The following is a 23113-nucleotide window of genomic DNA, read 5'->3' as shown; positions in this document are numbered from 1 at the left end:
GCGGCTGCGTGAGACTGCCGGTTTAGCTGTGCTCAGTGCACAGATTCTCCTTCAGTTGGGCCAGATCGGCCTCAGCTGCCGTGTTAGCAGAGTACCTGCTTCACATGTGTGCCTTTAAGCTTGATTAAAGGTGCCCTGGAGCTGCTTTGGGCTTAAAAAGCTTTGTATGAGGTAGTCTGTTCTTTCTGACAGTAATACAAATCTGTAGAAGCTCTGTCAAAATCGAGTTATTTTAGATTTACAATGTAGTAAATAGAGAGCACTGCGTGCCTGTCTAAATACAACCAAAATTCCTTAAACTTGTTTTCCTTGCCACTGGCCATTTCTTTTTCTTTTGTTAAATTTCAGTTCTTACAAAATAGCAAGTGTGAATTTAATGATTCAGCTAGTCAAGAGTAGAAGACTTATGTCTGTGCAGGGAGCTGGAGGTTCCTTTTGTCCTCTTGTCATGCTTACTTCTTACTGTTACTGGAAGAAAAGTAAGGTGCATGCGCTGAAGTTTTAGCGGTTAATATTGGTCCCATTAAGTCATTAGCAAAACTGTTATTGGTCATTTTAGTGTGGCCAAGATCTCATCCTTAGAGTCTGTCCACACATGGTTACTCAAGAAAATTAATCCAATTAACCTTTCCAGTGGGTTGATTAAAGTGAATTAAATCCCTATGTAGACACTCTTATTCAGAATTTAAGGAGCCTTGATTTGATTTAGCTGGATTCATTTTTGAAGTGAACTAACTGGACTGAGTTAAGGTCGCTTACATGCTGAATGAAAGTATGTTTACAGGGTTGCAATGTAGCTCAACTAGTCCTTGGTGAATTTGCACCTATGGTTAGCGTGGATTAAGTTTCAAGACTGTCCTGGTATGACGATCCCTTGTTACGTGATAGCAATTGGATTAAAGTAGTGTCCCAGAGCAGCTCCAACGTGCAAAATAAATGAGGCCTGAGCCATGTTCTGCAAAGCCTCAGGCATGTTTCACGCTTTGAGTTTAGTGACATCATTTGGTTTTATTGTGGAAAGTGTTGAAACCAAGCTATGCTTTGGATTAGATCTTTTCATGCTTGGTGTTAATGCCAACCAAGGAAAGAAATGCATTGCCTTCCATACCTAGGGAAATATTTATTGTTCCTGATAGCGAAATCACTGTTGATCCTTCTGGAAAAACATTCCCTTTCTTCACTTGGGGTAAAGGTCAGCTTAGTCATTCATTAACAATGAAGAACATTGTTTTGGTTTGAGTACTTTGTTCTTCACCAGCTCTCCTTCGGAAGGAGAGGTGGTGTCCAGGTTCTCCCTGGCTGCAGGTGGCTGGGACTGCTGCGAGACAGCGTCATCCTCCTCTTCTGGTGTGGTCTCAAAAGCTCTTCTACAAGCAAGGTCATATCTGTGCAATGACGGCAGTGAAAATCTGATAACTGTAGCTAGGTGCTGCAGGAAGCCTCGCTTCTTGTGTTTACTTTCTTTTTTATGTTTAAAAGCATTTCTATTAGGTGAAGACCTGATATGGGTGGCATTTTGCCAGTGAAAACTGCTTCAGCCGGTCCAGTTTATTTTGTCGGCAGGGGTTTACTGGTGTAAAAAACACTTAAAACACTCCTTTTCTTCTAGTATAAGCTAGACCTTGGTGCTGCAGCCTGGTGTTACAGAGCCATTTTTCCATGGGCAGTAAAGTGGATGTTCTGACCACTGTGGTCAGTAAAGCTCTTGTAAGTTATTTGCTGAAGGTTTTGGTGTTAGTTGCAATCTGTGGGCTGAGTTTCTCTGCCTGTATTTCTATTTGCCTCTCAAGTGTCTGTGACATTTTCTCTTTTCACAAAGCAGCTTTTGCTGTGTGCTCTTTTGACCCACCCCAGGGGATTGCTGAGCTCTATGTGTGCAGATCTTTTTTACTAGAGGTCTCATTTGTGAGTGTTTTGGGAACAAAAGCATTCTGAAAATATTATTTTAATTAGTTACTCGTAAAGGAAATAAAAGAAACTGGCTTGGGCTCTGCTTGATCTCTAACTGTTTGTCTCTCATCTCTTGTGATCTGATCCATTACTAGCAGCTAAAATTGGGAAGGGCTACACCCTCTCCTTGGCTGCCTGTTTTAAATGAGCTCTTCGGCACAGCTCCCCGTGCCATCTCAAAGCGCTGTGTATTGCCTCTTGGACCTGGGAGGCAGCCCTGCCCTCCTGGGGAGGTATTTTGGAGCTGTGCAGACCTTGCCCCTCTCTGGAGGGTGTCTGCTGTTGCTGCCTTTGCCAAAGGGCTGAGGTCTGTGGCAACGGCTTTGCGAAGGGGAGGCCTGCTGCTAAGACTGAGGCTCAGTCCCTCGTCCAGTGCAGTCCCTGAGAGCATGTTAGGGGTGGCGGGTGAAACCCCGGTACGGGCTTCCTTACCAGGGGCTCCTGATCTTCCTGCCGGTTTGAATCCTCGGTGAGGAGAGGAAGGGGAGAGGTGGGGGGAGAGGAGAGGGACCCTGAACTCTGCCCCCGCAGTGTATGGCTTTTTGGAACTGTGGAAAATAGCAGAGGCTTAAGTGTTTTTATTTAATTTTATTTTTAATAGTACTATAAAGAAGTATAAGGGGAGTACATCTGTGCCAATCGTTAGAACCAACCCTGCCATGCTGGTCTCCCTTGAGCTCTAACCTTGACAGAGGCTGATTATGCCACCCGTGCTCGAAGGGACATGGCAACAATGCTTGCACTATGGTTTCTACTAAGCATCTGATTTGACTTTCTGAAGCTCCTGAGCTGTACGTTCAAATGCTGCTGGTTGTAGTCTGCTGCCAGAGAGGCCAGTTTCCCAAACGTGGTAGTAAAAGATACACCTCTGACTGCAGCCTCGGGGAAACAGGAAGGGCTTGAATCTTTATTTTCCATCCTGGCAAGGTGTTCTGGGGCAGGCGGCCTGGCTGGCTCTCTTTTGCCTTAACAGAAACTGAATAGAAGTTTGCTGTAAACATCAGTCTTCCTCTTCCTCCCAACCACAGCACCTTCTCTCTGACCTCTGCAGTTTAACATGACCTTCGCTGAGACTCCATCCATAAAAGCCTCCTGGCTGCTGACTTGCCAAGTGACCGGGGAAGGGGGGCAGCTCTGAGGTACAGTATCTCAGGCTCCCATGGAACAGACTGATGATGTTGGCTTATATCGGGGCTTTAGGTGCCCGTGTGTGCTCAGCAACACGACAGTGGACAGGAGAAACTTGATGTCTGTCAAAGGTGGAAGTGGGTTCAGAAAGTGTTGATGGCTGGCATGGTGTCTGGTGAGGAGGGATTCTGCTGTGGGATTTTTCAGGGGGCTGGCGTTGAGGGATGAGGTGTCAGCCGTATGCATGTGAAGGAAGGGTTGGCCTTTAACTGGATTAGTATAATCAGGGCAACAATTTTGAGAGCAGTTGAGGGTCAGCCAGGTCACTGTGAAGCCACCTGCCCCATGCCCTTTGGCTCCAGCTGAGATTTTTCCTTGCAGCATGATGTGCAGTGTCATGGTTTTCTGCTTTGTGACTTCCCCGGAGAAGGGCTCTGAAAAATACAGGCAAGCTGGATGGCTCGAGGGCAACGAGGAGGTGGAGAGTGATGGGACATAGACGCAGGCTTTTCTTTCTAGGTCACTGGTTCATGTCCAGCTCTTCTGAGTAATAGGAAGTCTGTTTTTCCAGCGTGCATGAATTCAGTAGTTGAGGTATGGTACTCATTTCACTTCTGGTTAAAGCTGGGTGAAAGTTTTATTATGCATTCAGTTGTTCTGGGTCTGCAGCGCTTGGCAGAGGAGATGGGCAGGATTAGCATATTTCATGCTCTTGGCTCCAAAATGCAACTGAACAAGCGGATCTGCCTCCTCCCATCCCTTAAATCCTTAGCACTTGTCCTCTGTGAGCTGCCGTGGAGGTTGTACCGAGGCAAAAAGGTTGCTTAAAAAGCAGTCTTTGGCAGAGAGGAGCTTCTAGACGTGCGTTGATGCCTTCTGCAGAGATGTTTCCTTAGTTATTGACAAGTTTTTGGACTGCAATAAGAGGGGGCACAGTCTGTTTTGCCCTGATTCCTGGGGATGCAGGGAGGTGGTGGGGGGGGGGGGGCTTCCCCCATTTGTGATACCAGGACATTGGCCATCACCCGTTGCTGCTCTCCGAGTAGTGATCCCAGCTGAGCGGTGTGTTGCAGACAGTGTTGTGTTTACTGTGGCCACAGGCCTCTGTTTAATGATTAATTTCCTGTGGCCATGAGCAACGTCAGAGGGTGCGCTCATTCCAGGCGGGAGTTAGAGATGGCTGTCGCAAGGAGCAGGAGAGGACAGTTGTGCTGTCTCTGGGCACAAGGAAAACCCCGCTGGGAGAAGCAGTGGGACGTGCCTTGGGGCTGCGTGAAGCTTCTCTGTTTTGCTGGAATAAGCTTTTCTTTTTCTTGCTCAGAGACATCCAGTGCACATGAATGTGGTGATTTATAGGATGAAGCAACATGTTCCCTCCCTGCTTCCTCGTCCCCTTCCCAGAGTGTCCCCAGCTGGCTGGCTTCCCCCTTGCTTGCTGCCACTCCTCTGCCTAGTGCTGGTTTGAAGGCTGAAGGACTGAGGAAGGAGGTTGGTCGTTGGTAAAACTGCCTTAACACTCAAGAAGCTTAGGTCCAGTTTCTGGCGTGGCACTTGCTGCTGGCGTGTCCTTTTGTCTTTCTCCAAAAAGGTGATAAAGATATTTGCTGTTCTGCTGCTGGTGGCTTGCGTTGCAGGGAGCAAAGGGCATTTGCTGGGCATTTGCACTGGGAAAGCAGGGCTGCTGGCTTGCTGGAGGCTGCTGTGTGTCAGGGATGCTCCGTGTTCACCTTACAGTGCTGCCTTTTCCACGGGACACATGATGGGACCTCGTGGAAGTCCCTTGATGCTTCATTTATACTTCCTTTTTAAAAATAGAAATTGGAGCCTTCCCACTGTTTTCTTTCTCAGTACATGAAAAGATACTACACAGGTCGTTGAGTGAGCGCTGTATGGCCTTGGCACTGTATGGCAGCTGGGAGAGACTTTTAGCAGGGCTGGAAAGTCAGCAGGAAAGTGCAGCATCACACTGTATGTATAAGAGATGCAAGGCAGGGCTGTTGCGAACCTTGCGTTGAGCAAAGGAGATCAGTTAGGCCTGGGTGCTCATAAAAATCCACCCTATAACCCCAGGCACCTTGTGAATTAAGCTTGCCAGAAGTGTTACTTTCTCTGGGGAGAAAGGTGTGGATGAAAGTCTGCTCAGAAGCCCGGCACAGCCCTTCTGCCCCAGCCCAAGGATTTTGTGTGAGGCTCCGGAAGCTCAAGTGATGATTATTTTAATTGCGTACCAACCCACAGTGCCATCGCCACGATGCTCTGTCAGACAAATAAAAATGGTGAGATCTTTTGGGCTCAGGCCTGGGTTGGTAGGGGTTTGGTCCGTGCACTCTTGGCAGCCCTGCCTGCGGTGAGTGCTGTTCAGGACAGAAAGTCGAAGTGGGTTTGCAAGTGAGTCACTCTTCTTCACTTCTCTTTTTAAAGGAGGTGCAAAAAGCTGTGTGCAGTAAAACTTGGAGTTCCTGTGTGCATATGGGTATGGTTTGTTCTTTTCCCAGCCTTTCTGCTGAACCAGGACTCCGTGGCTGGAGGAATCGGCTTAAGAGGAAATGTTGTGTGGGCTCAATATGTGGTGTTCAGTAAGTGATGACAAAGGGGAAGAAGACATAAATGAGCAAATATTTGAAGGCACTGAGACAGGCATACCTTAAGGACTCTGACAGGGCTGACCCGAGAAGTAATGGGACAAAAGGGAGGAAGGAAGTTTATGCAACAGGAATGTTTTCTGGCTGCGAGAGGTGTGGTTTGTTTTTTATTTTCTTTTTTTCTGCAGAAACCTCTCCAAAAGACACAGTGCGTATAGCTTTGGCCCTTTACAGCCAGACAGGACAAGAGGCTGGAGTGTGCCCCAGCAAGGAATGTTCCTCACAGAGGGACTGTCACCACCGACCTGGCACATGGGCTGGGGGAGCGCTGGCCTGGCTCGGGGCAGCCTTCCCTGACGTGGACGGAAAGCTTCTCCCCCTCTGCATGGCAGAACAGCTTTGCACTGCAAAAGCACCTGAGCTTATCATATGTCTGTTATGGATATGGCAAACATTACTTGTGGGATCCTGGTGGGAAGAAATTTTTTCTCCCTCTGTTCTGGAGTTAGTTTTATTATTGGGGTGCCGGCTGGTGGGACGGGGAGGATTTATGTCCTAAATTCACCAGCGCCTCCTGGAGCCTTTGGCAGTGCTGCTGGGGGCTGGGGTGAAGCGGTGGAGGACAGCAGGGAAAGACCTGGGAATTTTCCAAGCCGCCAGGGTGTTGGCTGTTTTTGTGGCACGCAGAGAGCGCTGCTGTTCGCAGGGCTGTGCTCTCCTGCAGGCGATTCGGTCGGCGCCAGGTTTCCGAAGGAAGTTGGTGTTGGGAAGAGGCTGGGCTCTCCTGACCTTATTTGCAGCGCTGGAGGGACTGGGCCCTTGGCTCTAGGGCTGCATGGCCCTGCCTGCATTCCTTGCATCCCTGATACAGGTGGAAAAGGCAGGTTTGCCTCCAGCTCTGATTACAGTGCTCAGTTACTTGGTACTCCAGGTGGTTGGCATTGCCCAGAGCGTCAGCTCTGGCCATGTAGCAGGTGAACTTGTTAGGTCCTGATTTTAATTGTTTGTTTGTTTTTGTGTTGTGTTTTGGTTTTTTGTTGTTGTTGTTTTGTTTTTTTTATAAAGAAGTTCTGAGTATACAGTATCACCTAAAGGTGATTCAGGTCCCAAAGCAAAAATTTTAGTTCTCACTGACTTGGAGCTCATTTTGAGCTCTCAGAGAGGAGGCATTTAAAGGGCTGCCAGCCTGCTTCTCCCTTGTGCTTTGCAATGCACGTGAGCTGTGGGCACAGATGCCGCAAAGCGGTTTGCCCCAGGTTGATGCTGGGAGCTCTGCCTCCCTGCCCATCTGGCTGCAGAGGCCAGGGGCTTATTGTTACCCTCTTATGCCACTGTTTTAAATCTGTAGTCACTCTAAGGGCAGCGTGCCAACGCAATGCTGTGACAGGAAGGGGGACGTGTATTGTTAGTGCTGCAACTTTACTGATTTGTGACTCTTTTGTAGATGGATGTGAAGGTTTGACTGATCTGGGGCCAGCTTTGGTACTTGGTGTTCTCCAGAGCTGACTAATAAACCTGGAGAACTTAAACGTGGGAAGCGAGGGGGGAGAGGAGACAGTACCCCTGAGGAGCTGGCGGAGCAAAGAAAAGGGGTTTTGAAAAGAAGCGGAGCATCCTCAGTTGGTTAGGTAGAGGAAAGTTGTTCTCGCAGAGCAGACTTGCAGTGCTGGCAGCAGCTGAACGGGTGACAGACAGGAGTCCTCGCAGCCTAGCAGCCACCTTTCTAGGAAGAAGGAAGCTGATGGGAATCTGTGCAAGAATCTGAGCTGATTGCAGGATCAGTTCAGACACCTCCAGCTTCTAATGCAACAGCTGGCCAGGTTTCCAGCAAGCCTGGGAGGCAGCCCTGAGGCCCATCTAGAGCTTTGCTTCTCTTGGTATCTGATCTGGATGAATAAAACCTGGCCTGTTCGCTTGTGCACTCATGCTGTGGTCCATCCTTCCAGCTGCAGCTCTGGTTTAGCCTCGGAGCAGTCTCAGGCTTGGCTCTAGTCACCCGGAGGCTGAAAAGAAAGTGGCATCTCTGAGGGAGTCTTTCTTCTGCTTGTTCTCTTCAGAGATGCTTGTTCCTCCAAATGACTGCGGGTCCCTGTGGTGTAAAACCACACCGTGGGGTTTTGAGAGGAACTGGAACCTTTTTTTGGCACTTGGCACCTTCTGCGTGGGCGTCAGGCTTTCAGAAGTCAGCCTTGCATAAACAGTCACCAAACTGAGTGAGTGCATGAACTTGGACCAGAGGGGCATTGAGAGCTCCCTTTCTGAATCCTGTGTCCCTTGTATTTTGCTACATTATCTTCTAGGATTAAGCTGGAGGAGAAGCCTGGGAGAGCTGACACTTTGAATTATCTCTGCTCCCAGCTACCTGCCTGCCTCTCTGGAGCTGCTGTGTGAGCTTATTTACCACAGACTGAAACTGAGGGCCTAGAAATGCTAGTGAAGCATCCGAGATCCAGCGTGCCATGGTTCTGGAAAGGCACCCTGAACCACAAAGTGGACCTGCCACCTCTCTGCAGAGAAGCTACTGAACTGAGCAAGGCATTTAGGCTCGCATTTAGCAGAGAAGAGAAGTTTTTGCCTGTCTGGGAAATTCAATGTGTCCTTCCAAGAGTTTTGTGTGGTATAAAATGCTGAAATAAAAGCTGAAATAAACAGATCAAAGCAAAATACGGTGATCACCGTTGAGATGGGTCTGGGAGAAGGGAGCGTATATAGTGCAAATCTCTTGAGATACAAGCTCCATGCCTGAGCAGTTTTCTGAGTGGGTGGCTGTTTTGAGTTGTGCATGAAAGGAGACTGTTCTTCTTTCCCCTCTTCCTTACACCAGTTTAAATGAGTGGTGTTGGGCTTAAAACTAAAACTGCCATGACATCCTGTCTGCAAAAGAAACAAAAAAGCCTCCAGAAAAGGACAGTGTCATATGATCCATGAGACACTGCTGAAGGCATGTTTTACAGCTACAGTAGTGCTCATGGGGACATCTATGTGAGCCAGGGATTTTGACTTCTCCTGGTGAAGGTAACTCCTGTCCCGCACTCTGCTGACATGTGGAGACATGGACATGTGGGCAAAGTGAGGGTAGACACAGCTGTTGGAGGCAGTGTTGTTTGTTTTGCTCTGATCCGTGGTTGGGAGGCAGTGGTGAAAGTTGACTGCTAGGAAAACTTCTCCCTGTCTTTATTGTTGATTGTTCATTTTGCACATGTGGTGTTAGCTGAGTCAGCTGAAGCTGTGTCAGATGCTGGAGAGGACGACTACAGAAGCAACTTTTGTTCTCATTGATGATTAAGATTAACTTCCTCCACACACAGACCCAGTTATGCCTCAGATATTGTCAGTGAAGTGTGTGTTTGGCTGCCTGGGGTCTACTACTTGACTGTGGTGTTAAATTAGCCAAGCTATCCCTGACCAATATATCTACCCTGAGTTTTTTATACCTGCCCACCTGGGTGTTACTGATGGGTCCGCAGTGCGATGGCTGAGTTCATTGGTGACCTTTTAGGTTTAGGCAATCCTGTACAGGCTGATGGACACTGGGGCACTCAAGAGCGAGCTATGGAGGTAATGGTGTTCCGAGTCTGGCAGGTAATGGCTTGCAGACATTAACGTATCGTGGCTTATATATCTGCTCTCTGTTTTAAAGTGGCAAAATACTGTATGTATTCAGCCCCTCAATGCACAGACATTTCTGGAATAGGAGGCAGCAGCTGTAGCAGCAATGTTGGCTATAGGACTGAGGGGTTCTGGAAAGTTCTTGTGACTCGAAGTACTTCATATCTGGGGACCCAGCTGGACCTGGCTGAAAAGACTGAATTTTCAAAGCATGGGTGGCAGTACTCCTTAAGGTTCAAGGCCATTTTCAGGTACGTCTGTATGTACAAGCTGGAAGTGCTTCAACTCAACATTTTCTTCTGGAAGTCAAAGACATGGTTTTTAGCATTCTTGACCTATGGGTTGTGTTTTAAGCTTGGGGGATAAGAAGAGTTGCTCTTATTTAGAAAGATTGCAGATGAAGCGATGTAGGGTGCAATTTTCCAATGATGAAAAAGATGGCAGCCTTCTGTAATAAAGGCAGAATGATAAATTTTATCAAATTTTGTGGCTGGGGCATGCTCTAGAATGACCTTTTGAGCTCCCTTGTGGTGCTATTTTTTTGCAATCTTAGGTATCTCCAGCTACCTGTTCATACTGTGCAAGCACATCACCACCTGCTTTGGGGTGTTCAGCAGATGCTCTCTCAGCTTGAGGACTCTTCTACAGTGCGGTTTGCAGGCAGGTCTACAGAAGTGAGAATGCCAAATTGGTAGCCTCAGAGAAGGCATTTTGTGAATGCTGCTGATTTCTATTTCAAGGCAGGTTAAAAAATAGACTCATGTTCTGAGGATTTGGTTCCAAAATATAGTCTTCCTTTTTAAAGCATTGTTGGGCAGGTGAGAGCTTATTGTTGGAGAACAGTGCAGACAGAGCACAAACTTCTCATGGCCTTGACCTCAAGGCATTAACTTAGAGCAGAAAGGATAACCTTCCCAAATCCCAAGCTGTTCTTAGCTTCCAGGCTGAGACTGCCAATATTAAAAACATGGTTCTGTGGCAATATTTTTTTACATTGCTTTTAAGAATTAGGCCCAGACCCCCTCAGTTTGGTTCCCCATGGGACTGCCCAGTCTCCTTGTGCTGCCTCAGAGCTCCCGGCTATGTGAGATGCTCTGGTGCTGCGGCTGAAATGCAGAAATCGTTCCCTTCCCCAGGCTGCCCAGCCCTGCCCTCTGCCTGGGAGCCACCTTCCTCCTGTGTGCGAGTTTTCTGATGTCCTTGGCACTGATGGTGCCTGGTGAACAAGGTCCTAGGAATGCCGTCTGTGTAAGTGCAGCTGCAGCAGCCGAGGCGTGTCCTGGCCAGCCTCCGTCGGCACCCGTGTGTGGTAGCAGGAGCTCAGGAATCTCCTGGTGCGATGGGAGGGGCAGGACGGAGATGAGAAACGCTGAGGTCAGGCCAGGTATCTCACAGAGCAGCTTTGCTGGGGGTGAGAAGGAAACGTCCCAGTTGCATGTTGCCTCTGGAAACTGCCCTCTGGGTTGCCTCTCACCTCCAGCTGGGTGGCTGCTTGGTCATGTTGGCTTTGTTTCAAGGAAGCGATCTGCAGATTTTGGAGGGCTTACCTGGCTTGGAGTGGCCTGGCCAGTCCTTGCTGGTAGGAGTCTTTATGAGGTCCCAGGTTGCTTTCTAGTCTGCAGGGATCTTCATAACTTGGCATCTTCCTGAGACTGCTGGCTTGTAACAGGCTGCACTTGCTGCTTGCCACTTACGTTGTCAGCTCTGTAGGCCCTAAAAAGTGATTTTTAGCTGATGAAACTGTTTTTTCCTGTGTTACTTTTGTCTTTCCTCTCCCTCCTGTCCTTCAGGATTCAAAAACTGCAGATGCTCTGAACTCAGCATGACTCACACCTTCTAGTTTATTTTGTGAATTATCCAGCACATGATGCTGACGGGAAAATGTTGGGTGGCAAGAGATGGTTTTTAAGACCCGAAAGGAAATGCTTGGAGCATGTGTGTGTGGTCTCTGGGTCATTGAACTGGCTGATGTCCCAGAGCACAGCATACGGGCCACGTGAACCAAACGGGCCCGTGGGCCCTTCAGTGGATGTCAAAGCACGGTCTAAGACTTCAGGCAGAAGTGGGGGGGTGTTTGCTGTGAGCCTTGCTTGAGAAGGCGGTGGGGTTTGACCTCTTGTAGAGGCAGTACGCATTCATGCCGCCCGATCCTGGACGTTACCTACCTCTTTGTTACACACCTAAGCATCGCTAGCAACAGCTAAGGCTGCCTTTGCTCCTCTGTTGTGGTTACCTCACTCTCTCGGAAGCAGTTTGGTGTTAGAAATGCTGAGCTACGGAGCTGAGGTAATGCTGGAGAAAGCTAGTGAGGCAGGTGGCAGAATATAAAAAGGAAAAGGTTATTTCGTGAAATTTTGCCAAGTTGTTGTACCTAGAGACATTCTCATCTCAGTGTCGTGGTTTAACCCCAGCTGGCAACTCAGCCCCACACAGCCGCTCGCTCACTCCCCCCCGGTGGGATGGGGTAGAGAATCAGAAGAGTAAAAGTGAGAAAACTCATGGATTGAGATAAAGACAGTTTAATAGGTAAAGCAAAAGCCGCGCACCCAAGCAAAGCAAAACAAATTCATTCACTACTTTCCATCGGCAGGCAGGTGTTCAGCCATCTCCAGGAAAGCAGGGCTCCATCATGTGTGATGGTTACTTGGGAAGAGAAACATCATCACTCTAAACATCCCCCTCCTTCCTTCTTCTCCCCCCAGCTTTATATGCTGAGCATGACGTCATATGGTATGGGATATGATCCTTTGGGCAGTTGGGGTCAGCTGTCCCAACTGTGTCCCCTCCCAACTTCTTGTGCACCCCCAGCCTGCTCGCTGGTGGGGTGGGGTGAGGAGCAGAAAAGGCCTTGTCTCTGTGTAAGCACTGCTCAGCAGGAACTAAAACATCCCTGTATTGTCAACACTGTTTTCAGCACAAATGCAAAATGTAGCCTCATACTAGCTACTAGGAAGAAAATTAACTCTACCCCAGCCAAAACCAGCACACTCGGCCATAAAGGCAGGGCTTGCAACCATGCTTGCAAGAGCCTCATCAGATATACTGATGCTTAGAAAGACCTATTTTCGGGGTGAACTCCTACCGGTGGAGAATACTTGTGCTTGGAGCTTGCAGAGAGGCTCTTCAGGATCCCTCAAGCAAGTGAGCTCCCTCTTCCATGCCGCTGCATGGATTTGCAGCCCGCCACTGCTGCAAAGGATGATGCTTCAAGCATGCTTCTGCCCTCGTCCTCCCCTGCTGGCATCTCTGCTGGCTGTGGCAGCGGCTGGGATTCCTGGGCTGGCATTACTTTCATTGACAGCTGTGCCAGAAGCACATATCCTAGGCCTGCTCCCTGCTGTGCCAAGGCAGATTGGCTTAATCAGACTATGGTAAACCTGTTGTTAATGTTTCACGCTTCACTGGACTTGCCAATTGTAGCTGCTGTGATTGCACCCCTGCTGCTTGTTTGACTGTCTGATGGCTTATGGCCAGGGCCCGGAGATGGGAAATCAAGTTAATTCGCAGCAGTGAACGGAACATTAACCTTGCCTTTCATTTTTTAGGCATACAGTTAGGGAATAAGGAAATAGATTTTTCCCTTAAATATGAAGTCTCTTGGAGAGGAGGAATTGTGAGTGTCTCCATTGTCATTGGGGCTATCCTATTTCTCAGCACAAACCCAGTGGATGTAATACCTAGTAATGAGCATGCTGGGGCCACACTGAAACTGGACAGGGGATGAGGACTAGCGCCAATGAAACTTCATTTCAGACCATGCCTGGCTGGTCCACATCTCCAGTTATTTCGTAGTTGCCTTGTTGGATGCATGTCCTCAGGGATGGAGGGTTGGTTTCCTTGACCTCACTTGCAGCTGACTGCAAGTCATCCTTGACTCAGTGCCATGGGCGCTGGGTCTAGTCTTGAGGGAGTGCTCTGCACTTGCCAATGCCCCCAGACTTGCTAGGGAGTTGCAGGTGTCCCCATGTCTTGCCACCTGGCTGGCTGACAGCGCTTCGTTGTGTTTGTAATGGGATGTTCTCATCTTCCTTTGCACATTGTTCTCAGGCTGATGGGACTTGGGAATAATGTGCTCAGATGAGTTAGAGGCAGCCAGCCCAGCCAAGTTTCTGACAGTGATGAAAGGTCTTCTCATGCTGTCTGCCCTGCCAACAACTTCAGCAGCACAAAGCGAGGGCTCTGTGCTCGAGCTGTCCGTTCGTGGGTTTGTAAGAGCGGCTTAATGGAGTGTATACGCAACCAAGTGGCTTCTTCAGCACTGCACTAATGAATTCAAACACGTGAGCAAACCCAAGGCTTGCTGCTGCCCTGCCAGCCTCCTCTGTGTCCTCTGTGAGATGGGGGCACCGTGGAGCTCAGACGCTTGGGAGCTTCCAGCGTGCACGTCATGAATAGCCATCCAGTTTCCCCCTCTCTGTACAGGATCTTGATGCAATAATCATCACTGTTTTAAGACCCAGCCCCTGTATTCACATCTAGGCCCTGCAACTGGGTGGCTTGTCTTAGGGTGTTGCCCCCACTTGCTTTGTCCCTGTTTGTTTAACTTTGGAGACCCATGAACTACTTCCAACAGATCTCTGGAGGAGCAGCTGGAAGAAGCAGGCCCACCTATACAACACAACAGTGTATGCACTTGGCTGTTTTATTTAAGGAGTCCATGCTTGCTTTAGGAAGCTTTTAGTGGCCCATCAATCAAAAAGGGTTAAACAAAGGAATGAAACTCACTGCAGGAGATGAGACTTCTTGGGGCTGGTGCAAGACTGTCAAGAGAAGAGCAGCAGTGTTCTACCGCAGCCCTTCCATTTTCTCATCTGCACACCAAGCATGTTTCAGTCAATGTGTTTCTTCTCAAACAAGTAGAGAAATGTGTCTGGGTGTGGGTAGAATGGAGTAAAAAAAAAAAACCTGAAGTCCTTCTCTGCACGTGTGCCTCTCTGGGGAGGATGGAGCAAAGGTCTGCCAGCACCAGCAGCACCATGACCGACAAGGCAGAGCTCAAATACCACAGGGATCAGAGCAGTGTATGAGCCTGTGCAGAAAGGAGTTGGGAAGGCTGGGATGCAGTTTCATAAGCATTTGTTGCAGCAGCAATCTTTATGCAAAAAATATAATATACAGCTCTGAAATGTTCATCCCTGCTGCCCACCTTGTCTTGCAGTACAGCTGTTCAGGCAGCTGTGCAGTGGACTTGCTCTGAGACCTACTGCAGTTAAAAATAACACTTCCCTCCCATCCCCCTTTTTTTCTTTAACTGTGAGGAGCAAGTGCTGCTTCTTGAATATGTGGTGGTAAAAGCACAGCCCTAGATTTGGGCAGACTGTTTGTGGCTCTGTATTGAGGTGTCTTTGCTTAGCTCTGAACTGATAGTAGGGCTCAAACCTTTGAGTTGGATGTGCCCTTCCAGTAGGCCAGATGATGCTTGTTGTAAGCAGAAGGTGGTTGTTCCACAATGGTGCTATGAAGCTGAAGTAGTATTAGGGACCACAGAAATAAAGTCTCTATGGGCAAGATCCCCTTGCCCTATCCCATAAAAACATGTGTTCATGACCACCAAGCACCCTGGGTTTGTCACCTGTGAATAGCACTGCTGCCTGCAACTCAGATCCGTGGCTGAAGGCAGTGTTTCTTTATTTATACACAAATGCCCACTGGAAGTGTTGCACTGCTATTTAGTGTTTTGTATCCTCTTTCCTTTTAAAAAAGAAGTTGCAATTAAAAAAAAAAAAGGCAACAACAAAACCTTAATTGCACCGTCCAGAATTGTACGTGCTTAAAGTGAGTCACTATGGGATCGTATAACCGTAATCTTTGTCCTCATCTCCACCCTGCTGCTTGTCACTCTCCTTCCCTGAAGCGCTGCTCTAGCTGCTAGGAGCTTTTGTCATCTGTAAAACACCCTCCAATGCAGAAAGACTCAACCGAAAATTCTGTTGAATATGTGAAGGATAAAGCATTTATCTGACCTCTTAGTACACACAACTAGAAACTCTTCTAGATATTTTGTGAAGATATCTGGGCGCAGAGGAACATCTTGATGCTTTTCTAGTGGAGCATGTGCGTCAATGCGAGAAGAGGGAAGGCTTGTGGGACTGTGGCTTGGGAAGACGCGGCTGCTTTCTCATTTCCTTGTAGTGTTTTCCACCCTTTGCAGTGACAGAAATGTTTTATCTTCTCTGACTCTGAACCGTTTCATAAACGGTTCCTCATAAATTCCCCTTGTAGTTTGGTACGTTCTAGGAGTTTTGGGGTTATTTTCACTTTCTCTTCTAGGCTGTCGCTGTGCTCTGCTAAAGAGAAACCTTGGTCTTCCCCAGAGGTTTTGCCTGTGGAGCGCAGCGGCAGTGGTTCGTACCTCCTTCTGCAGCTTTGGAAGCACCTTGTAGTTCTCTGCTGTGTGCTGTATGTTTCAAATGGGATTCAAATGGGAGATATTCCCCTTCTGGGTCCTGTTAAGCTGCTTAGCTTGTCACACTGAGGGAAAAACAAGTGACAGACCTCTCCAGTGTAAATTTTTCAGTGTCCGTGCCTTAAACTCCCCTTGAAGCAGACGAGAACCCAAGTTTGTCCTTGGTTCACCGAGAAGCTGATGTGTACCTACCAGCAAAAGGCTGAACCAGATGCCATGCATGTGTCCCTGTCCTGATATGGATGTGACTTCTGTTTTGTTGCCTTGCTGCCTATCATAACCAGTTAAAAATAAACCCTAGTGTTTTTCTACAGTGTGTGTAGAGCGTTCCTTTGAAAGTTCAAGTGCGAAAGTGATAGGCATTGGCAAAAATCTGCTCCTTTGAGACTGATGCCAAAGGGAGCTCGTCCCCTTCCCATTTAGCTTGTCTCTGGGTTGTTTTCAGCATCTGTTTAAAAAGCTGTGCTTATCCCTGCCGGTATCTCTGCGGTTGATCCCATATCTGGGTTCTAGGTACAAACCCAGCACCTGCACTTGAAAAAGTCAATGAAGGAGACAACTGTAAAATGATTCCTGAACCAGTAGAAATGCCTTGCAGCGAGAGCCATGGAGCTCAGTCTGCTCAGCTCCACAGAGGTGACAGTGTGCATGTGTCTTTGTGCGGAGAAAATACTATTCTCAGACACTTTAAGCTGGCAAAGAAAGTCATAGTAAGCACAAATGCTTGACCTTGGTTTTAGTTGAACACAGTAAGCGTGGATGTTGGTATAAATCTGGTTGGAACACAGGGTTTTGTATACAAAGTATGATCCAGCGGTGGTGAGGGTAATTCTGGTCTTAAAGTGAAGAAGCGGAGGTGGAGGGGAGAGTGGAGAAGGCTTGTTACACAAACAGGGACAAAAAAGTAAGTACATGCAGAAATAGCCACAAGTGCAGAGGGGGAAAAACCTGCAAGTCCAGACCTTGGCTGGTAGAAAGCAAATGTGTCAGAAGTCTCTCTGCATGTATGCTCCCCTGACCCCCATAGCTCTTTTGATGGTGGTTTTTTTGTTTGTTTATTTTTAGTTGGTTTTTTTTTTTTTGCTCCTGATCTAATTCTCTTGGCTTTGTTTCCTTGTCCAGTGTGTCGAGACTTTGCTGTTCTGGAAGATCATACCTTGGCCCATAACTTACAGGAGCAAGAGAGTAAGTAGCAATGATCTTTGGAATAAACTGAAGCAAATTTGTCCCAACAGATATCTGGCTTTTTTTGGTTTTGCTAAGAAAAGTCCTCCCTGCTTTTATTTAATTTTTGTTCTTTTTAATGGAATACAGATTATTATTACTGTCTTCGCTGTCCTGTAACACTACTCTGCGTCCTGCCCCAGCTCACATTGTACCCTAGAGATAGTTGCATTTCATGTTTCAATTTTGTGCTCTCCTTTAAAGTTGAGTTTGTTTATGCCATTTATGATAAAATTGCATGTGGGAGTGAACTTGGGGTTTTGTTGCTGTGCGAGGTTTTTAGAAATGACTAGCAATTTTGGAAGCTTCAAGTCTTATAGGCTGACCTGAGGTGCAACCAGAATAGGTCTGTTTATTTACTTATTTCAGAATCGCTAGTGCCTGCCTTTTGAAAGGAGGCTTCCTTTAAAGACATTTTGAGGTAGGGCAGCTGTACATTGTAGGGTTTAAAAAGGAGGAGAAAAAGTACAGCCAGGAACTTCAAAGTGACTGGTGATTTTTTTTTTTTTAAGTGCTTATTTGTTACTTGGGGTATGTTTGCATTGCAGTTTCAGGTGTGGTGGCCTCTCTCCTGCTTTGCTGTGTGCCAAGACTATTGGTATCTACCAGTACTAGGTGCCAATACCATTCCAGCTACTCCACCAAGCGTGCAGATTGCACTGAAGTTGTGCCCTGGCTGCTGGAACCTGAGCCCACTGAATTGAAGCTGGCTCTCAGCGGCAGCTCATGTAGCCGTTTTTTCTTGCAGGCAGTGTCCATGTATGGTAAAGGACTCGCTGTAGTACTCCGTTGCTCTGTTGCTAAATATAAAGGTAGTGAGATTCTGGAACTGATTATGTTGAGAGCGAGAGGAGTTTCCTCCTCCAAAGGTTCTTGAGAACAAATTAGGGAAGCATCCATCAAGAAGTGGTTAGGTTCAACTCATCCTCCCTGGCCTCTGGTGGTCCCTTCCAGCCTCACTTTATTAATCTAGGGTAATTTCCTGCGGCCAGAAAATGAAATTCAAAGCCTAAAAAGCATTCCCTATAAATCTGGATGCGATCAAGATATGCAGATCTTGGTTTGGTAACAGACACGCGTATACAGCCCCCATACAGTGCTGAAACAAGGCGATCTCAAGCTGCTAGCCTAATTTCAGTTCAGGACTTCCCCACCTTTAGAGATGTTACGTGATGTTTCCCTGCCAAGAACTGTCTTCCTTTCTGGCCTGGAATCTCCCTCCCACTTGCGTTGTCTTGTTCACACCGTGAAGTTCTGCAGGCTGATTTCGGGGTTCTTGTCTGTGTTTATTTCTAGTTGAGCATCACTTGGCAACAAATGTTCAGCGTAATCGTCTGGTGCAACATGACTTGCAGGTGGCCAAGCAACTGCAAGAAGAGGAGGATCTGAAAGCACGTGCTCAAATCCAGAAACACCGAAAAGACTTGTGAGTTTGGGATGGAGCTGTTGAAATGCTGCTCCCATTTGGTCAGAGCACTGAAATCAGCTGCTTTGATTTGAGTTGGTTGACAGTACATGGGGTTCAGGTTGATCAGCCTTTTGCTTTTGTCTCCTTTTCCCTTGGGCTATCCATTGCCGTAAAAGTATTGATACTAGGCTCTGGCAGAGTAATGAGGATGGGGTGGGAATAGGTGGCCCTGGGGCCCGTCCTGGCTTGATTCTGTTGCCTGACCATGGGAAGGAGCGTTCCTGTTCTGCTGCCTGTTGGCAGAGTGGGGTAACTTGGCCACTTGTGTTGACCTTGTCCCTGGCTAAAGTCTGAGAAAGAAGAAACCACACCACAGAAATACACAGCGTTACAGTGAATTCTCTCTCTTGTGGAAGTTGCAGATATTGGCGTGTTTGCATTGTGCCTGATGAGTGCTTTCGAGGAGCTGGGCGCAATGCTTTTTGGTGTCCTGCTGCACTGAACAGCTGAAAGTCCCTGCTTGCGCTTGCAGATACTCCAGCGTGAAGTGACCTGGGAAGAGGAGCTGCTGCCCCAGGGTCACTTGGTGGAGATGGATGTTGGGGAACAGGCCTTCTCTTGCAGTCGCTGACTTCGGCAGCAGCTGTGGGAGGATGTTTAATGAGCGATCCAGTTTGCTCTGCAGGTTTGCTCAGGCCCCACACACCAGATCTGACCCTGTGGCCTGTGATTTGGCTTTGTGTGTCATGGCTCTTAGGCTGTGGAGGGGGAGTAGAAATGAAACATGGTAGTACAAACTGTACTTTCCAATCCAGAGTTGACATTGGTGCTTTTCTCCGCGCGCTCCCCCCCGGCCCCTTAGTCTCTTGCAATGCGTGAGAAGTAATGGGTTGTGTGAGAGGGCTCAGTCAGATCCCGATGACGAGAGACAGGAGATTGCTTTCTGATGGGGCTCCCCGCACATGCGGGCTCTGCGTGGCAGGGTGCATCTCCCAGCGCCTGCGCTGCCTCCCGGCTTGTGTCGTGCTCTTTGATGCCACCCACCAGGTACAGTTGGTTGTGGATCACAAACCCTGGGTGGCTCATCTGGCAGAGGCAGCGATGGAGTAGAAGAGCTCTGTATTGCAGATGTGTGAGATACAGGACTGGCTTCAAAGGAGCTGCTCATAAAAGATTTGAAGCTGGGGCGTGACAAATCAGCCACTGTTTTCGATGTTCCCAGCATACTCGGGCAGCACTGGGTAGATGCATGTGTATCTCTCAAGTCTGTGCTTTCTTTCAATAGCTTTGTCTTTATTACCAATTAGAGATGTGAGCATGTAAATGACAACATAAAAATTAATTTTGTATGGCAGAGATGATTCCTTTTTGTTACTTGCTGGGAACTGCAAACAATTTTCTTGTTGTAGGACTCTGTAAAATGGGATTTACGAACTTTGTGAGCCAAGTTACAGGCAGAACTGCTGATGCAAAATGTTGTGTCAGCAGCAGTTCTGCTCCTGAAAGCATGAGCTCTTCTGCAAGAAGAGTAAAAAAAAGTTGGAAGCATCCTTTTGTAATTGGATCTTTTTCTTCCTTAATTCTCTGTACGTTCCCACTGTCTCTTCCTTGTGCAAGATCAGCGTGTTCTGGCAACAAAATGATCCTTGCTGTTGTTGCTTTCTGTATTGTCTAGGACAGTTTGACAGTGCAAGGTGATGGGAGGAGTAAAGGGGCAGAACCGGGTGGTCTTTAGAAACAGGGAACATAAAAAAGCTCTTCAAATTTATGGGCTTTCTTCTGTCTTTCAAATCCTAGATTCTTTCAGAAGGACTTTGTGAAAATAAATGAGAGAATAGGAATAACTTTTCTTCTCTTTTTAAGAATTTAGGGAAGCATCAAACCTTATTTTCATGCTTCTTTAAAAGCATCTCTCACATCTAGCTGAGCAGCCTGCACGCTGCCAAGCATAGTAACAAGGTTGCTAAAATAACTGTCGGAAATACTGCAAAAATACGCTCTTTCCTCGTTTTGCTCCCAATGCTGTGATGGTTCTGTTACACTAATGTGAACAGTTCCTTTGAACGGTTCCCTTAAATCCTTTTATTTTTTTTTTGCTCCTCATCTGGCAACAAGAAGTTGCTACAGCCAATGTGAATGGGAGCTTTCTGATCACACTGAATTTTTTTTCCTCCCTTTTTCCTAAACTGATGTAGAGTTTCCCTGACACTCTTAACACTCCTAGCTGCCCAGGAATGAAGGACACCTAGGTGTGATGTTCAGGGATGGTGACATTTATGTTGCTCTGGCTGATTTCTGGGGACTGATGGGCTCTTGAACTCGCATTAAAGAAACTGAAGGACAAGAAGAGCTGTCAAAGTTCTTTAACCTGTTTTCTTATGCTCAGTCAAGTTGAAACACTAGCTTATGTTGACTAACTAATCAAGTCTCAGTATTTAATTACCACTGAGCAATAAAACCCAAAATCTAATCCTCTGTTGCTGTTCAGTAGTTCTTAGAGATTGTTATGGTGTATTCAGAGAAGCATGTCATCTGGAACAAGAAAATGCTTCTGGTTTTGCATTACTTCTAGTGTTCTTTGCTGCAAATGGAGAGGCAGTGACCTTGTTGCCTTGGCTTTGAAAGACTATTAGCTGTTTCTGTCTCCTGTTTGTCTGCAGTAAGATATATTTTAAGCATTTAGCAAGTCAGTTGGTGCTGATGAACTTGGCACCTTAGCTCTGCTCACAGGTGCTGGGGGAACCGGAGACGTGCAATGCCTTGATACATCTGACCTTTCTAACTTATTTTCTACCTGGATTCATGTCCTCTGAGGCTGGGGTCGTAAAGGATCCCCTATCTTAGGCCCATTGACAGTCTGCTCCCCAGAGTTTGCAATTCAGCTGTTGTTTTGCTGGGGACTGTGGTTCCCTGCTGGTACCAGTTTGCCAAGGTCCCTTTTTATATGGCAGGTTCAAGAACTAGATTTGCTGCTGCGTGAGCTCGTGTGCCTTTGAACAGGTCTCTCCCTGGACTCAAGTGAAATGCATGTAGGCGCACAGACACGAAGTGCCAGGTTTTATTACCTGGATGAAAGATACTGATGTCTGAAGTTGTTTGACCTATTGGTAACTCCGGCCCTTCAAACACTGAAATTTATGGATGCCTTCCAGGACATCTCTAGATGTGGGTCAATTCATGAATATGCACAAGTGTGTGTGAGTGTGGTGGTCTGGGAAAGGGAAGAAAATGTCATGTGACACTGACTTGGGGTTCATATAAATAACATAATGTACCCAGTTGCAGGTCTGCTTCCAAGGACCAGTTGACAGAAATAAAGAAGCTTCTTCTCCCTCTTGCTGCATGTTCCTTTTCCTTCCCTATGACAGATCAGTTGTTTCTTGGTGGCATTTGTCCTCTAAACCCTCTTCTTGTCGCAATGTCCTTCCTGCCCACCCTAAGCCACATATCCACTCTTTCTGTTTCTCTCATTCTTCTTCAGTTTCTATAAAAGAAGGCCACTGACTGCTCCAGCCCTGCCACTTCTCTCTGTTTTGCTACCAAAAGTGCTTGTCTGCACTTACTATTTTAATTTCCTCTGCTCATGTTGTAGACTCTCTTCTAGTCCTTTGCCTCCAAGTTCGCTAGGTCATTTATGCCCTGATCATTGCTCAAGCCTAGAACTAGTTGCTCTAGCCCACACAGCACAACTTTGACATAGCTGAACCTGCTTCTCTTGAAATATTTGCTTGACTTCCATAACATGCCCTTGGTAGTCCTCCTATCGCCTATCTGATCATTGCCAGCATATTCTTCAAAAGATTGTATTCTAATAAAGCAAGCTCTGCCTGATGCTGTTCCCATTCTCCTCTCCTTCTATGCCTTGCCTTTCAGTAGTGTCAGTTGCAGAGATAGCTTAGATTTGATTTTTCTGATGTGTTTAGAGCTCGTCTTTACCTCAATTTCAACAGTGCTGGAAAAAAGAGCTCTTAACCTTTCTTCTTAAATCCCCCAGCCCTTTTCTGGGTTGCCCTAAGGAACCCCTGGCCATCGTTCCAGCCTGTTTGCCAGGCATCAGAGTCTGCGGCTGAGTATGGCACAATTCTTGCAGATGCTTTTCTGTATGATGTCCCTGAAATACGGCCTTCCAGGTCTATCCGCACAGACGAAACTCATTTCATGTCTCAATTACTCCGGTATCATTCAGTTTCCAGTTAATGCGATCTGGCATTGTTCCTGCATCTGCACTGGTACTGTGACAATGGCTCCCTCGCCCCTCGTTTTGACACATGTCGCTCTCTTGCCTCTTGGCACTGGTTCTGCTTTTGGGTCTCATCCGCCTCAGCGGCATTTCTCATTCATAACTGAACTGCCACTTCCAGCCTCTGTTCGGCCTATGTACTGCATTTTGCTATCAGCATTTTTGCACTTTCTCCTTCTTGGCTTTCAATGAAAACCACTTCCCAGAAACGTCTGTGTTAATGGTACCCCTAAAGCCCTCCTTTGGCACCATCTGTACAAAAACTCTTCAGCAGAATTAGACTGTTCGCAGAGACTGCTGTGCACTACCTTGGCCTGCCCTATCTTATGGTTCCTACCTTTTCTTAGCAAACTGCCTATGAATCTGTTTTCTCTTGCTTTATATTTTCATTGTGAATGTTTTGGGAGCTATTTTTCTAAATCTGGCCAGCAGTAAGTACAGGGAGTCCTGGTCCCTGGTGAGGATTCATAGGCTCTGCATTAATACCGAGTAATAATTCTTCTGTGCAAATCAGATGGGTTCTTTAGCTCTTTTATCCCTTTCTTCAGGCTGTCTGATGCCTGTGA

General features: G+C 47.3%; 1 protein-coding gene across 2 annotated transcripts in view; it reads left to right on the top strand.

Moving 5' to 3' along the window:
* Positions 1-23113, top strand: part of CCDC50 (coiled-coil domain containing 50) — a 45277-nt gene that overhangs the window by 1109 nt on the left and 21055 nt on the right. For both annotated transcript variants that reach the window (XM_075157092.1, XM_075157093.1), the window contains exons 2-3: positions 16798-16860; positions 18196-18325. In XM_075157092.1, the coding sequence (XP_075013193.1) occupies positions 16798-16860; positions 18196-18325 (193 nt within the window). The remainder of the gene's footprint in view (positions 1-16797; positions 16861-18195; positions 18326-23113) is intronic.

This window comes from Calonectris borealis, chromosome 9 (assembly GCF_964195595.1).
Source record: "Calonectris borealis chromosome 9, bCalBor7.hap1.2, whole genome shotgun sequence".
Lineage (NCBI taxonomy): Eukaryota > Metazoa > Chordata > Aves > Procellariiformes > Procellariidae > Calonectris > Calonectris borealis.
The sequence above is the reverse complement of the archived record's forward strand: the minus strand, read 5'-3'. Positions and strand labels throughout refer to the sequence as shown.